The sequence below is a fragment of the Mus caroli genome, chromosome 1, assembly GCF_900094665.2.
Source record: "Mus caroli chromosome 1, CAROLI_EIJ_v1.1, whole genome shotgun sequence".
Lineage (NCBI taxonomy): Eukaryota > Metazoa > Chordata > Mammalia > Rodentia > Muridae > Mus > Mus caroli.
The window spans coordinates 149,162,227-149,179,793 of NC_034570.1; the positions used below are offsets into that span (position 1 = coordinate 149,162,227).

General features: G+C 40.5%; 1 protein-coding gene across 1 annotated transcript in view; it reads left to right on the top strand.

Annotated features, from left to right (window-relative positions):
• Window positions 1-17,567, top strand: part of Astn1 (astrotactin 1) — a 319,074-nt gene that overhangs the window by 157,006 nt on the left and 144,501 nt on the right. Inside the window, exon 8 of the mRNA XM_021156108.1 lies at window positions 3,738-3,822. Within this exon, the coding sequence (XP_021011767.1) occupies window positions 3,738-3,822 (85 nt within the window). The remainder of the gene's footprint in view (window positions 1-3,737; window positions 3,823-17,567) is intronic.

The following is a 17,567-nucleotide window of genomic DNA, read 5'->3' on the forward strand; positions in this document are numbered from 1 at the left end:
TGTGACATCTTATGCTCTCCTGGCTGGGCACTTCTCCGCGGCCATGGCACGTCTTTCTGTTGGATTCCTATGTACACCACCACAGAGTCAGCACCTCATGTGTTCCCTGCCATCTGTCACAGCAGATGCAGAGACTGTAACACTTCGGCTTAGGAGGGCATCCAACACCCTCGTGGGGTCTTTAAAATTCACAGCTAACAGTCGGAGTCTGTGCTTACATGAAACCCCTCTTGAAGTCAAGATTTAGCAGTTGGTTTCTATAGTAACGTTCCTCATCAAGTCTGAACTCCTTGCAATATATATGGCCAAACTGGTTTGAAGAGAAATGAGGAAGAGGAAAGTTTGGTGGATTCCAGAAATGAGGATCTGTTGAGAGGCAGATTTTGGATATCCCCAAACTCTAGCCTGGTATGTTTGAAAATTCCTGATTCTCTGACTTAGGGTGGCATATGCCATTATATTGGGAAAAGCTTTATCTGTTGTCAGCAGTGTGTCCCTACATGGTAATGAGTGATGGAAGCGTCATGTGGAGATAATGACCATGAAGGCAATTTGAGGAGGTAAATGCACTGTACAAATGGTAGGTATTTACGTCATTAGGAAAATAGGTCTCTGCTTGAACTCAGAGTTGTTGCTGAATTTATTTTTATATGTTTTGTGGTAACCAGATATCAAATGTAGAGGAAGATACTCTTTTATTTTTAATCCTTATTTCTAGACAAGATAGCCAACTGAGACTATTCTCATTTTGTGTTTTTGTTATTTTGTTTTTGTTTTTGACTCAGGGTTTCATGTTGTCTGGGATGGCCTCAAAATCACTATGTAGCTGAGAAGGACCTTATGTTGTTGACTCTTCTGCCTCTACCTCACCAGTGCTGGATGGGGTTACAGGCATTCTCTATCATGTCTAGTTTATGTGGTGCTAAGAATTGAACCCAAGGTCTAACATTCTGGGCAAACACTCTACCAACTGAGCTATACCCCAAGGTCCAGTTGAGACCAATCTGAGAATCATATAGATACTTGATACTTTCATATGACAATGTCCAGCTTCTTAGCATCCTATTCTTGTCTAATTGGCAATGAGGGCAATCAGGAAAGTACATCTCTGAAAAGAAAAGACACAGTTGAGCATTTAATCCATTAATTGGCTTAGATATCTTAGTATTGTGGGTTTTGCTATAGATAAACAGAGTGTTTATTTATTTAGTGTGTGTGTGTGTGTATGTGTGATATGTATTTCATGTGCACACACATATGCAGGTGTGTTTATGAGTGTGCATGTGGAGTCTAGAGATCCACTTGAGCTATCTTCTATTACTGTCTATAAATATTTTAAAAATTGACAAAGGATCCCTTGCTGAATCTAGAGTTCACCCCTTCTAGTAAATTGGCTGACCACTGAGTTCTTTACTCCCATCTGTCTCTACATCAAGAGCTAGTGTTACAAGCACTCATTGCCATTTCTGTTTTGTTTTTTTTTTTTTTTTTTTTTTTTTTTTTTGTGGATGCTGGGAATACACCTTTATCTTCTTACACTTGAGCAATAAACACTTTTCCACTGAGCTACATTCTCAGGTTAGACATTTTAGTTATTTAAATTTTGAACCATAATTTAATGGTTAATATTGATTGTTAACTTTACATGGAAGAGACAAGTCTCTGAGTATGTCTGTGCTGGTTATTTAGATGAGGATAACTGAGGTGAGAAGACCTGTAATTATATATATAGCAGGTACTGTTCCAAAGGCTAGAGTCCTGACCTGGATATAAGTGATAAATCCAACTGAGAACCAGCATTCATTATCCTTCATTTCTTGGTTGAAGATACAACCATGCCACCATGATGGACTGTAGGAATGAGCCAAAATAGCCCATAAATTGTTTTGCCCATTGTTTGCCACAACACAAGACAAGCAATTAGTCCCCACAGTATCTATGAAAAACCTACTTGTTTGAGATTAACCTTATCCTTGAGGTTTCTGCTTTCTTTGGAATTCTTAAACCATAAAGCCTTATTCTTCATTTACTTAGCTCTGGAACCTGCTTTTAAAATCTTATTTCTATTTCCCTTGATCAGACAGTGACCATCGTTTGCACGCCTTATCACTGGCTGCCTAATTTCAATCCATATTTCGGATGTTTCACTTTAAGCTCCACGGGCATTTGTAGCTATAGCTCAGTAGCAGTAAAGGTAATAAATTTGGACCTGAAGTAGGTCAGTAGGTTCCAATATAGCTTGTGATACTAAAGTCAGAATTTGCCATACATGAAACAATGTACTGATCCCTAATACTCTTTAGATTCTCCTAAAACTACAAAGTTGCCCATTTTTTACTATGCCCACCAGAATGTGGAACTGAGTGTGGTTGGGATGGAGGTCAAGTGGCTGTTAGTTGGTATAGAGGCCCTAAGAGGCAGTAGCTTCTAGGTAGATCTTAAAATGCCTGAGCAAAAATCTGAAACAAAAATTGCCCCACTCACACGGTTCAGACTCTTCTCCTCTATTGGAGTCATTCTCTTCTTTTTTTTATTAAGTTTTATCTTCATAAAGAGGAAATAGCATTTAAAGCTGTTGTTCTATTTATATCCATCTGAAATTTCCCTTCCTTAGGAGATAAATAGACTGGATGCATATTGTCTCCTCAGGATTTGGCACCTTTGTGAATTTGTTATTTACAAATTTCGAGAAGTCACACTTCGTTATTGCACTGGTTAAAAATTAAATAACCAGCCTTTGGAAGATTAAGAGCAAAAGTTTTAGTGTAACATATCACATGGCTCAGAGACAAGTAGAACCGAGCAGACACATCAGGAAGCAACAGCTACTGTCTTTAGGTACTCAACAGAGCGATGGTTGATAATCCACTGGGAGATCTCAAGTTTGCTTTTTTAACTGGATGAAGACCATGTGACCCTGCCTTGGAAAGGCTGATATCCTCAAATAGGAAATCAAATATGCAATTCCAGAGGGTTTTGGAACCTCTCAGTACACAAAGATAAAGCAAACAAAAAACTCCAATAAAACTAATGATATGAAAGAGTAGGAAGATTCTGAACAATGCAGGCTTGTAGATACTTGTGTACTAGCTTCAAAAGATAGAAGTTTTCACTGTGAAAAACTGGAGTTCCTACAAAAACAGAAGAGGATTTTGCAACCTCCTTGAATTGCCAAGGCTGTTCTGTGGAATAATTGTGGCATGGTGATAGTGTCTCAAGTCATATAGTCGTAGGTTCAAGTATTAAGTATGTCATTTTTGAGAATCTGACAAGACTCATATCTTGTTCAACCTTTGTATTTTGTATCAGCATAATATTGTAACAATACCTAAGTTTCAGATTCTTAGAAGAACTTCCAATAGTTCATAAGTGCAGAATTTAAACATTTACCATCACTTGTTCATTGTCCTACAGTACCTTAGAATTAAGAAAATGAACATAAAGTGTTTCCTTTCTCAAAGACTCGCTGGTCTTTGTGCTTACAGAGCACGCACTCTAGGTCCTTTGCAGATGTAAGGAGATACCTCAATGTATAAAATCATCATACATTTGAAAATGGGGCAATTCACTCATGAGGGTAGTGGAGAGGGGCATTGGGATACAATGGGATTATGTGTTTCATTTATGCTATTATTGAAGTCTGGGTTTAATTTGGCCATTTCATATTAACTTACTCAATCACTGACATGGCGGTTGATCTACTTGTGTTTCTCTCTTCCTCCTACCCTGATCCTAAGGGGAATGCCTGTGCTATGAAGGCTACATGAAGGATCCTGTCCACAAGCACCTTTGCATTCGGAATGAATGGGGGACCAACCAGGGGTAAGTGAGATACATTGGCAGTTTCCCATATCACTGCTTTCTCACACAGACATAGTGTAAGCAACTGTGCAAAAAGAAGCAGAGCAAATGGGTGGTTGGACTCTGAACAGTCCGTAGTAAAAGTGTCACCCTGCCTTTCCATAGTCATGCCATTTCCAATGACGTCCATGCCACCTTCTCCTCCATTTTTGAGTCAGGAAACGATGTGTCTGATTTATGGCCCTGCAGCCTCCAGCTGGGATCTGAAAATGAAGCTGCCTTTCTCTTCTTTTCTCCTCCACCTCCATCCTTCATCCTCCATCTTCCATCCGTGAGAATTTCTCAGGCAGAACTTAGCTGCCTGACACACGTGAAGCCACATAGACTCTGCAGTAGCTCTCAGAGCTGGATGAGTCCTTCAAATAACTGACAAGTGACTGACACGAGTCAACAAAAAAAGTTCCCAGCAGCACTGTCAGCAGGGGTAACATACAAGACTCAGGAAGTGCTTGGCACTGAGGAAGAGCATTTGTGCCGGTTGCCCAGTTACCATTTCTTTGTATGACTTTTATTTGACCACAACTACATGTGACTTCAGAAAAGTAGCTACTTTATCAATTCCTTTTTTTTTTACATTTTTGAGAGTTTGTATTATAATAAAACATACATAAGATAAAATTACCATGTTAGTAGGTTTTAACTTTATTATTCAATGAAATTAAGTAAAGTATATCAGTAGGGAGTCATCACTACCATATGTCTTGTGTTGTAATGATTTTTAAAAGCAGTTTTTTTAGGGTCTTGGTTTGAATTCTGAGAGCTTGCGTTCTGCATTAAGCAAATGGAGAGAAGATTCAATAACTGCTAACTAATAATAGCAATCAACGGGATAGGGAGAATCAGAAGAAAATCAAAGCAAAGGCATGTGGGTGAGTGATTGATTAGATTACAAATTAGATCTGTGTTGGCAGCCCGACAATGTGAAAAAACAAACAAACAAGCAAACAAAGAAACAAAACAAAACAATGTCATTTCTGACATTACCTTATGCACTCACTCTTGTGTCAATGATCAGCCCCCTGTACGTGATCCTGATGAGACCAAACCTCAATATTGAGTGCAGCTCTGGACTCTCAAAGCAATACATATGGTGACAAATGGGTGAGAGTTTGGAGAAGAGCAATAAAAATGATTGAGGAGCCCAAGAGAGTGATTTATGATAAGGGGCGAGAAGAACGGAACTCTGATGCCTTAGCCAGCCGATGACTAGTCAAGGTATGATAGATGTCCATCCCTGTGGAAGAGGGCAAATGTTCTGGAACCCAGTTGAAATTGAGGGATAAGGACAAGAGTAAATGAAGTCAGGAAAAGGAAATCTGGATCACGGGTCAGAAAAGTTAGGGAAGTCCAAATGCCAGGAGATTTTTGTGTTACTGAGAATGAAGAGTGCCTTGGTGTGCATGGAATGGGAGCTTTTCTCAGGTAGGCAAACCACAAAGTATAAAGCAAAGTGTTTAGAGAAGAGAGTAGACGATTGACTAATAGATGTTTGCAAGTTAGGTATGATATGAATACAGAAGAGCATACACTGGTTAAATTCTGAGTTTTCCCCTGACTGTCATTCCCACTGAATTGCTTGCACAGTTGCTGTGAAGCCAGCCTTTTGGCTTATGTGATGACTGAGAATCTTAGCTGACCGTGATTCTTACTGAGTTAAATGTTGTAAAAGGTGATGGATAACCACCTCTCTATCTCATAGCCTGCAATCTTGCCGCTGAAGAAAACAACTACGAGATATCATTTCACGTTTGCTCTAAATGATCCAGCCTGGCCCCTCTGCCTGCGATTGGATTTGGTGGTTAATCACTCAAGCTTCCATATCCCTAGCCTTGTAGACATATCGTGTGAGGATGGGCCTGACTTCACTTGGTAATTGTAAAGCCTTTGTTATTCCCTATGGCTGGATGTAGAGACAGTCTTAGGATGCAGACAAGAGCCTCAGGGGGAAATGGTAGATGTGCCAGCACTGCTGTCCTTAGGAACAAAATAGACTAAAGCACTGAGCTGCAGACTGACGAGAACATTAGCCCCAGGAAATAGACAAAGACACCTAATCTGTCATCTCCATCTCTAACTTCCATTATTCTCTGATCATCACTGTCTATGAGGTCTCATTGTGGACAATAATAAAATTATAGAACAACTATTAGCAGGATGGAGAGGAGTGAGTATCTTGAGGACACAGAAGCAGGAGTGATAAGAAGCTTGAATATATATTTATAATATGATGAGAGACAAATGGATGCAGTTTTCCTCCTGAAATAAAAATGTAAGTGAAAAGTAGAAGATGCCATACATTGTGATTTAAGTCAGGGTACCAAACTAATGTAATGTTTCTTTAGATGATTTTCCACAAATTAATCGAAATTGGTTTGAATGTAAAGACTATCATTTGAACTGAAAACTGCCTGACAGATTTGTAAATGATGATACATATTAGAGCGTTATGGGAAAATCAATGGTAAGTCTGATTTTCCTGGAATTTTCATTTAATGTTCTAGAAGGTGAAGGTGAACAGCCCACATAAGGAGTGCTTATGCTTTCCTCTTAACATTCTGATATGGCATATATTAAGACTGCAGTAGGTTTATTCTAGGCAGAAAACCCAAATCCATGTCCACTAATGGTTGAAGTCATTTGTGAGAAATTAAGGTTGATAAGCAAGGGAAAGGTGGCAAAAAAGCATTTGTAATTTCCAGAGAGGAAAGAAAATTAATCAAGGACATTCATACAAAAAGTTATAAGTGGATGCTTCTGTGGGGGGGAGGTGAGTTACATCTGAAACTCTAGGCAGCTGCTGCCTGCTCTAGCTCATATAGTCCTGTGTGTGTGTGTGTGTGTGTGTGTGTGTGTGTGAGAGAGAGAGAGAGAGAGAGAGAGAGAGAGACAGAGACAGAGACAGAGACAGAGAGACAGAGAGACGACAGAGACAGAGACAGAGAGACAGAGAGAGAGACAAAGAGACAGAGAGACAGAGAGAGAGTTTGTAATTATGTTTGAGTATATGTAAATATATACTATCTGTATGATTGTGCAGTGTATGAATGTGTGTGAGTATGTGAGAATATGAGTGTATGTAAATATGTAGCATTGCATGATGTACAGTATATGTGAGTGTATGTAAATATATAGTGTCTGCATGATTGTATAGACAGTGAATACATATAAATAGGTAGTATTTGTATGATTGTACTCTGTGTGTGTGTGTGTGTAGGAATGAGCCATTTTTTTTAAAGAATGGCTCTCACCCTTATGTTCTATTATCTACTCTTCAATTCATTTATGCTTTTAGTAAGTGCTCATCCCATTACTCTTTAGGTGAAGAACATGTGTGGTTGCTATGCCTAAAAGCAAGGTGGAGTTTCTATTCTGGGATAATAGTCCACGTAGGAAAATGGGCATGTAATAAACAATTACAAATAGTTCTAAGACCTACCAGGAGAAAGATTTTCATCAAAGGTCAATGAGAGCAGAGCTAAGTGGTGGCTTGGATAAGGTTGAAGAACTGCAATAGAGTTTCATGGAGAAGCCAGGTTGTTTGTTTGTTTGTGTGTTTGTTTGTTTTTGTTGTTTTTTGTTTTTTTTTTTTTTTGGATTTTCGAGACAGGGTTTCTCTGTGTAGCCCTGGCTGTCCTGGAACTCACTCTGTAGACCAGGCTGGCCTCCAACTCAGAAATCTGCCTGCCTCTGCAGTGCTGGGATTAAAGGCGTGCGCCACCACTGCCCGGCGAAGCCAGGTTTTTTAATTGTTTTATTTAATAAGTAGAGACATGAGGAGCATGGGTTTACTGGAATGGTAGATAAGTAGTTTGATTTAGTTTAAAAGTCTTTTGCACATGGCCAGGAGAAAAATCTAAAATTGGTAAAAGCTAGCACAATGGGTAAAAGCAGACAGATAGAAGAGAATGGCTGAGAATTAGAGAGCCTATGTCTAAAGTCTATTAAATAATTATATTACAATAATTCTGGTACCCCAGTCCTGCCATAAATGCCCAGGAGAGAGCAAGCTGTTTGAGACATTCATGTGCTGATCTACATGGTAAAGCCAGCTACTCCAACTTACACAGTTGAAGGGGTCCAAGTGCAAGATTATAAAATAGTAGAATTCATTGCATAAAAGAACATTTTCACTGAAAGTAAAATTAGTTTCACAAATACTTAAGGAAAGCCATGGATAATGGGTTTTTAATGGGTCATTCAAACAACATAAGATGTTTGAAGATACATCCTTGATCTTTGATGCTAGCAACAAAATCTAGCACTCCTGGTCAGGATGCTTTGTATCATTCAATTGCCAGGGAGAGTACCCAGGGCTGAAGCACCCAAAACAGTGCCATGGTTTCTGTGTCTTCTGTCTTCCCTATGTGACTTTCCCAGGTAATTTTTTGCCCTCCCATCACTGTGGCTTCTTGACATAGCCTGAGCCTGTTGGAGGCTGCATTTGATATTTGTTTGCTGGGACAGCAAAGACAAATTGAAAATGTTCACCGATGAGAAATGAAAACAGTAAATGAGCGTGGAAGAAGCAAGAGAGATTGATTTACATGAGAATATCGGAGAAGAAAAGAGACATCCAAATTTATTTAGATACTTCAGAGTTATTAAGAAAGGCTATAATAATGGTTTTTGTTAAATTAAAAGTGTACTCAAGGGCCTCTAGATACATCTTTCAGGATACCACAATTAGATTAAATTCATGCTTTTGGAGATTCCTGGTAAATAATAGTCTGATTACTTATTCTGGCATCTCGGCTGCAGAGGACAACACCAAGGAGATTCTCCAATAGAGAAATATAAAATATCACTGGGTTTCAGTGCTGAAGGATAAAGACAGAGTGATAACTCATGAGATGGGGAGAGACCTGCTGAGAGAAACGACCAGGTGTTCTTCCAAGGATTTAAAAGCTGTTGTCAGGAATGACCCTGCTTCACAGGACATCTCCTCTTCTCATGGCTGCCCAGGGAGATGAGCATGTAGTTCCTTCTACCTTGCCTTCAACTCTGCTTGAACCATGCTACCAGCCCAGCCCAGGTTCCTTCATATCCAAGGACGAAACACACACACACACACACACACACACACACACACACACACACACACCCTAACTTATTTTCGATATGCTTTAACTCAATAGCTGAGCTCTTCTAAGCCTTCCTCAGTCCTCATGCCCTTCTTTTCACTCCCAGCTCAGCACCATAAATCTTCCCTCAATTCAGTTGATAGCTAATCTCTCACCTGCTACTCCAGGCCCAGTCGAGGAAGCAGCCGATGGCCACTCAGCCCAAGATCTCACATGGACGATGGCTCTTTCTCCCTCCAAAACATGGTGAAATCCTTAACTCTCATCTGCTAGCCTGTCTGTGGGAAACTTCGAGTCCTGCCTATTCTGCCCAGCTTATTGGCCACTAGCATCTTTATTGATCCATCAACAACCAATTGGGGAGCAGGCTCTTCAGTGTTCACATGCTGATTCCCAATCAAAACGTCAGAATTACCCCCAACGTGGCACCTTTTAGAGGACATCCTCAGATACTGACTCCCTTACGCATACATGGTCCACACTATCCTAAGATGGCCTTGCCATTGTCTAGGTGCTTATACTTTTGTTCCTGCAACTTGTTCACTCTTATTTATCCAGTAGGTTCTGCTTAGGCAGGGGATCCAATATGATAATGATTAATGTCTCCATATAAACCCACAAAAATCCAGTGTGTGTGTGTGTGTGTGTGTGTGTGTGTGTATGTGTGTGTGTGTGTGTGTGTGTACTTGTCTTGTATAGGTACACTGTATGTGCATATACATATGTATGTCCATGGACATGTAGGCCAAAGATTGACATTAGTTTTCTTCCATAATTGCTTTTCCACATTACTGGTTGATATAGGGTCTCTAGCTGGACTTAGAGCTCACCAGCTGGCTTGCCAGCAAACCCTGGGGATTCACCTGTCTCTAGTTCCCCAAGCTAGGATTACTGATGTACTCCCTTAAGCCCAGCCTTCTATGTAGGTTCTAGAGAGATGAATTCAAGTCCTCATGCTACTAGTGTATCATCCATCTAAAGAGGTAAAGCCTCTTCACAGCTGTGCTAGAGGCCACTGTGTGGCTCCAGTTCCATGCTGGATTTGGGGCACAGTCTGCATTTCATTGACCATCTATGAAACTCTTTAGAAATGACAGTAGGTAAAGTTAGAGTCCTTAGAAACAATATTTCCTGAATTTGGGGAACCTATTTCTAGCCCATAGCCTGGCCTTTTTTACCCCACTGCATTGATTGTTTCTATGACACCAAGACCATTCATCTTCCCCCAACTCTTCAGATAACTGTCTCTTGTTAGACTATGCCAGTGCCTGGCAAACACAGAAGTGAATGCTCACAGTCAGCTATTGGATGGAACACAGGGCCCCCAATGGAGGAGCTAGAGAAAGTACCCAAGGAGCTAAAGGGATCTGCAACCCTATAGGTGGAACAACATTATGAACTAACCAGTATCCCCAGAGCTCGTGTCTCTAGCTGCATATGTAACAGAAGATGGCCTAGTCAGCCATCACTGGGAAGAGAGGCCCCTTGGTCTTGCAAACTTTATATGCCCTAGTACAGGGGAACACCAGGGCTAAGAAGTGGGAGTGGGTGGGTGAGGGACCAGGGCGGGGGGGGTAATAGGGAAGTTTTGGGATAGCATTTAAAATGTATGTAAAGAAAATAATAAATAAAAAAATTAATACAAAAAAAAAAAGCCAAACCACACAGCAAAGCCACCAGCTGGTGCCTTATCTTTGGTGTCTCCTCCCCTGCGCTCCAGACCAGACCTCAATGTCTGTGCCCAGTTTCCTGTCACAGTCATGCCATTCACAAATGAGATTATCTTCCCATTAGCTCCTCAACCCCATCTCTAATCATTGTCACTAATTCCTAACAAGGGTTTCAATGAATTTATTTGCCAGTTTTCGTCTTTTCCCCTTCCTTTCTGTTTTTGTTTGGCTTTGTTTTATCACTTTCTTTTGTCTCCATCTCTTCCTTCAAAAGCAATGTTGCTGACATGTTCCTTTTCAGTTTAGGGTTAGAATAGTCGAAGGAAAACTGTTGGAACAAAGCCTACATCTCCTGGATCCTCCTCTGCAGACCTCTGCAGACGCTGTCTGCAACTGGTTCCACTGGAAATCAAGCCACAGAACCCCCCCACCCCCAAATAAGTAAACCAGAACTTGAAAGTGACCCACACATGCCAGGATGTGCTGTAAGACTAAGTGGGACTCTTGCCCTGACCACAAGATGGTTTGGGAAACTCTGCACCTCACTCTTAGGGATTTTCTTAAGTGAAAGCAGGTTTTCTTTGACCATTTTTTAGATGAAAACTGTATGGTCAGTCGTGTAAGTCTAGGAGGCATGTTGTTCTTTGTAGATAGACGAACCTTGCCTATACTTTCCAAGGCATGACACCTCTGAGACAAATTATGTGTCTAACCTGCACAACAATCCTTGTTGATCTACCCCTGACTCTCAAGTCATTTTGGATAAAGCCTTTGGCTGCCTTCTTAGAAGCAACACTTATAACCATCTTGGCCACTTGTGGTTGACCTAAAAGCAAGTTTTGCCGGAGTGAGAGGCTCCTGCATGCCAGTGCAGTCCATGGATCAATCACTTATACACCCCACTTCTGACTTTGTCATTTGATGATTTCAATTCCATTGGACCTGAAGAGGGCCTTATGAGTCTGTAAATATTAGTTATTATTTTGGTTTGGTTTTTAATAGGGATATAGGTGTGTGTGTGTGTGTGTGTGTGTGTGTGTGTGTGTGTGTAAATATTAGCATTAGCATGTGGAGACCAGAGGACAACCGTGGATATCATCCTCAAGAATATTGTCCACCTCTTTGAGGCAGTAACCCTCACTAGCTTGGAGCTCTCCAATGAGGCTAGATTTACTGGCCAGCAAACTTCAGGGATGCTCTGGTCTCCATTCTCCCAGTGCTGGAATTACAAGCACAAGCCATCACAGCCAACATTTTCATGTGGGTTCTGGGGCTTAAACTTAGACTCTCATGCTTGCATGGCTATGCTTTCTCAACTGAGTTGTCTCCTCAGCTTCTGGGGATGTACTGTTAATACTTTCTCTCAAAGGACAGTGAAGCACAGCCAAACTTAAGAAAAGGTCAGAAGCAAACACCTTCCAGCCCTCATGGTAAATGAAAGCATCCTCGTATCAGTATTCCGCCACCTCCCAGAGAAAATAAGAGTGGGTCTGTAGACTAGTGACTAAAAAGTTATTTTCATTTTACTGATTGGGAAGTGGAGAGTCTCAAAGGTGAAATAACGTATCCTAGACCACGGAATTGGTAGCCAGGCTGTATAGTAACAACTGACTATTGGAGATAAATCAATTGGATGAATATTTAAGAGAGAGGAATGAAAAGTGTGTAATAATCTGAGAGTCAGTTATTAGCTCTAGGTGGGCAGCAAGCTTGCTTGTGTTCATTTCCCCTCTCAGGGCAATTAAACCCATCTCTATCACAGTCTGCCCCCATTTGAGTGACAGGTGTCCACCTACAGTGCTGCCTAGCCTCCACAGGAGAGCTAACATTCTAACACACGGCTGTCTCTGCCTAGTCCAGTCAAGGCACCGTGAGACTTATTTTAAACAGTACCGGAGGTGGGAAGACTCATATTTCCTCCAACATGACCACCAGGGTGAAAAAAAAATCAACCTCAATTTACCCTCCCATCTGCTCAAGAATGGAAGATAAATTGTTTCAATTTTATAGAAATGAATGTTTTATGTCTTGCCTATGCTTTCCAGAGAGTGTCCTGAATTCATATATTCTATTGAATGCATGGATGTTTTCCACTAAAAATGTTCTCTGAGCCCTCAGTTTCCTTTGGTTCCAGTTTGAAAATATCAGGCAGGTGACTGCTATGATTTTTCTTCCCTTTAGACATCTGAGCTATTTTTTATTTTATCAATAGAAAAAGAACTCCACTCATGATCTTATGTTTACAAAAACTACCATTACCATTTGTGTGTATTTCTTTCCAATTTCCCTTTTCTGTGCATTGAAAGTTCTCCCTGCTGCCACCTTCATTCATTTGCATATAGTTTATTCTTTCTTTCAGTTTAACAATGAATATATCTAACCTTTAACAGTCACGAAAAGCAGAAAAGATACAAAGCAGATCATTACAAGTATCCTCGAAGTACATTATTTTTTCTCAAAATTATCCATAAGGAAGTTAGTCTTGATGTCTTATGGAAAACTCTCAATTTTGTAACCTATTTATTATAGTGAACTAGGAGAAATAAGTCTTTTTTAAGTCTAGCATTCAGATCAAGTGTTCAGTAAACACTTCTGTAAGTCAGTGTAATAAAAAAGCTGTTTGAACAAGGAGTAGTGGCATACACATTTACTGTAGTAGTATAGAACAGCATCAGTGTTCGCAAATACTGAACAATTTTTCATGCAGTGCTAATTAATTCTTGTCATTTATTGCATGGAAGACTAAATACCATGCTGAATGGGTTTTTTAAGTGTATCACCGTAAGAGGCTAGAGCCATGGTTTAGAGGGTGAGAGCACTCTAAGCAAGGACCTAAGTTTAAGTCTCAGCACAGAGCCCACAACTAACCTAGGCATGACCAAGTGTGCCTGGAACTGTGGAGGCTACAAACGGGAGCATCCTTTGGGTAGGTTGGTTGTCATCCTACTTCCAGGTTCAGTAAAAGACTTATCTCAAAGGAATAAGATGACAGAATGACAGATAGGACACCAACATCATCCTCTGGCACCCACAAGCACTTGCACATATTTCTGTATATACATCACACACACACTCTCACACACCTTCCCAAAATAGAAATCAATAAATAAACTCTGTGTGTGTATGTGTGTGTGTGTAGGCATACGCACGCACGTGCATGTGTGTAATGTCTTAATAAAAATCCTACAAACTGGATTTTTTTAAGAGATGGGCAATTAGTGATATTTATACCACCTACAACTTCTGGGAAAGCAATTTCCATAAAAGTAATCTTATGGTTTATTCTTTCCAGACAAGTAGTTTAGATTCTTTTCCAATCACTCATGCTATAATTATTTTCCTAAGATAGACACACACACACACACACACACACACACACGTATAAAACACATTTTGCCACTGCATATCTCATTTTGAATCTTTTGTATCTTTTGTTTCCCTTCATATCATAAAAAATGCATATGGCAGAAAAAAATTCTTTGAGAAAAAAATAGAAGCAACAATAAAAGCGTTCAGGTCACCTAAAATTTCATCCTCTGAAGTAAACACACACACACACATACACAAAGAGAGAGAGAGAGAGAGAGAGAGAGAGAGAGACACATACATCATACATACCACACACACACACCCCACTTACATACCACATACTACACATACTACATGTAACACACACACAAATACACATACTACATATACCACATACATTATACAGCACACATATACCACATACCACATGCACACACACACACACTAAAAAGTTTATATTATTATTTGAAACTCAGTTGTACATTGGTTAGTATCACAGAGGCCTAACCCCTGACGCTGGCATCCATGTTGTTTTCCATTATATCATAGTGGAGTCCAACAACTGGAATCACCTTTTCCTTTCCCGATGGTCTCCTTCCCGCCTAGTTTATTAACCTTTCCAAGGGGTTTCTCACACTGAGGTTCGTGTGACGGCTTGAGGAAGTACAGCCAATGCCCAGCCTGCCACTCATGCTTGGGTTTTGGATTTAAGACCTTTGCATTTTGGAGTCCCTAGACTTCTGCTGTAGAGGACTGTGAAATGAGGCTACAAACAGCTACACAAGCCCTAAGGTTGCATTAGCCCAATTAGCTCTAGAGATGCAAGTCTCCCACAGGGCTTCCCAGATGCCAGTTCTCAGCATGGAGTTCGTCCATCCACGCTGACGTACAGCAGGGACTCTTTTCTTTATAATCAGTGTGAGAACACCGGAGTTTACTGCTGTGAGATGGTCACCAGAGGGAACATGGTCAACTCTGGGAAATGCCGACCTAGAGTTGAATTAACATCACCAGTGAATCGTAACTCTTCACATGCCTGTCATTAAAACTTTCCTCGTCCTCTGCCTTGTGGGCACGGGCGTGACTTGTGTGGTGATAATATTCATGGTGACAAACTGGCTTTTACATGGACCTTGCAGCCACCCATCTACGTACTTATATTCGTGACTTTTTGTTGTGGTGGCAAAATATCTAACAAAAGCAACTTCAGGATGGGCTTATTATGGTTCACTTTTGGCAGGCACAATCATATGGCAGAGGTTGCAGCAAAGGTGGCTGGCCACTCACTTTACACCCACAGCTGGAAAGAGGAGAGAGAGAACTACTAGTACTCAGCTAGCTTTCTCCTTTTTCATATAGCCTGGGACCCCAGCCCAAGGGATGGCACCACCCCCAGTCTATATGGTCTTCTTAACTCAGTTACCTAAGTCCTGAATGTCCCTCAAATATATGTTTATCTCCTGGGTCTTTCTAAATTGCATGAAGTTGACCATCGATTTTGCTAGCACATTACTAGATATGATTTAATTCTCACTTCAAAACATTAGGGGAAGAGTTTTGTTCACATTATATAGGCAAAAATATAAACTCATAATTGTCCCTACAGAAGACTTTCTTTGGTCAAACACTTCAAGGGCAGTTGTTCCCAAGAGTCTTGAGATGGAAACAGACAAGGCTATAATTTAGCTTTAGATTTCCACGGACAGAGACTTCAGGAGCTGAGGCTGGAGTTAAGCAGTAAGTATGTGTTCTGAGTTGAGAATCTCTCAGAATGACATAACGTCCTAGGGAGGATAACAAGTCACTAGAGGGACCTTGCTGCAGGCCTAAGCACAGTAAGTGCTATTGGCCTCTGTCCAATTCAGGTAAAACTGCACTTCAGCTAGATAGATGCTGAGGGGCCCTAGGCTGTAACTGTCTGTGGGGACAGGCATTTGTTGCTGAGTATCTTTGTGCTATTCTTAGTGCCACATCATGGCTGGCATTCAGCCATTATGGTCCTCTTAGAACAGTGCTGTAGGTGGTGAATGAAACACAGACACAGGGCCTTGCTCTAAGCAAATTTCAGAGCCCTTGTCCAGTGAGTAACATACTTTTCCCATCTGAAAGACAGACTTACCTATTTTATTCATGTTACTTGACCTAGTGACAAGATCATCTGAGACAAACTCAGAAGTTTTTTCTTTCAGGCATAGTTTTGGGTATTCTTAACAGACTGCATGCTATCTAGCCAGGAAACTGCATACCTCCAACTCACTAGAGTTGATATTTACCCACTCATTTTATTGTTGTATTTTAGGTGCTAGGAATTGAACTCAGAACCTCTTGCATGCTAAGCAAGCACTCTACCACTGAGCCCCCTCCCTAGCTCTGGCCAGTTCACATTTAACCTTTATGGGAGATGGTGTAACATAATGAAACAGATAAGAGTCTGACAGACATAGGGTCAAATCTTTCTTTGTAAAAGGTCTTTGTGTTGGGGTAATTTTATGACTTCAATAGGCCTTGATTTCATTGTCATTAAGGACAAAAATGTCATCTCTTCAGTAAAATTATCACAAGGATTATTGAGAAGACCTAAAAAAGATGTGTGGTACTCAATAATATCCATAAATGTATAAGTGCTGGATCAGTATACAGTGAATGCTAAAATCGTGTTTAACATTAATTGTGACCTATTTTGTGCTCTTTGATCTTTTACCAAATGATGCAATCTTAATGTCAATTTGGCAGGTGAGTTTAGCCAAACATACCACCAGAACGTAAATTACATAGTGAAAAAAATAATATCTCATATGTCATTGCATTACCATACCCTAACACACTGCCAGGAACATAGGGACTCAGTCAACATGTGTCAAATAAATGAAAAGGGTTTGCTCGTCTTATAAATCTTTCCTGGACAAAGCTCAAATTAGGATTATCAAGTTTGGGTGTAGTTTGGGAAGATGTAATCAGGTCTCTGTTTTCTAAAGGTAACTACAGGTCTTATATAAAACCTTATTAAATTTTAGATTCTCTCATGGAAGGGGTGAGTCACATATCTAATTTTAGGGACAAGAACAGGAGTGCATCAGCTGGATCACTGACAAGTCTAGAATCTCAGTGTTGGGAGCCCACATCAAGGTCAGATTATCCAATGTGCCACTCCATGTAGCATATGGCCTTCCAGCCACTGTTTGAACATCATTACTGACAGGGACCATGGAATTTCATGCAGCAGCTCATTCTGTTGTTGTAACACAAATCTTTAAACAGAACTTTGGGCTGAATGAAAATATGTGTTCCTGTGACTTTCACCTACTTGGGTCGTTTTGTCCTTTGGAAGAAAAAGGAGTATATTTATTTCCTTCTTCTATGCCCGGCTCCTAATTTCTAGGAGAGCTTGATGTAGATTAAAAACTATGAATTTTTGTAGGGTGTAGGGTGGGTGTCTGAGAACAAATAATATCTTAAGATGTGGGCTGGCTGGATCTTAAGTTTTCTGACGTTTCAGATCATTGTGTACAGGATAACTATTTTGAGACATTTCTTTTTTTTTCTTTCTTTTTTTTCAAGACAGGGTTTCTCTGTATAGCCCTGGCTGTCCTGGAACTCCCTTTGTAGACCAGGCTGGCCTCAAACTCAGAAATCCACCTGCCTCTGC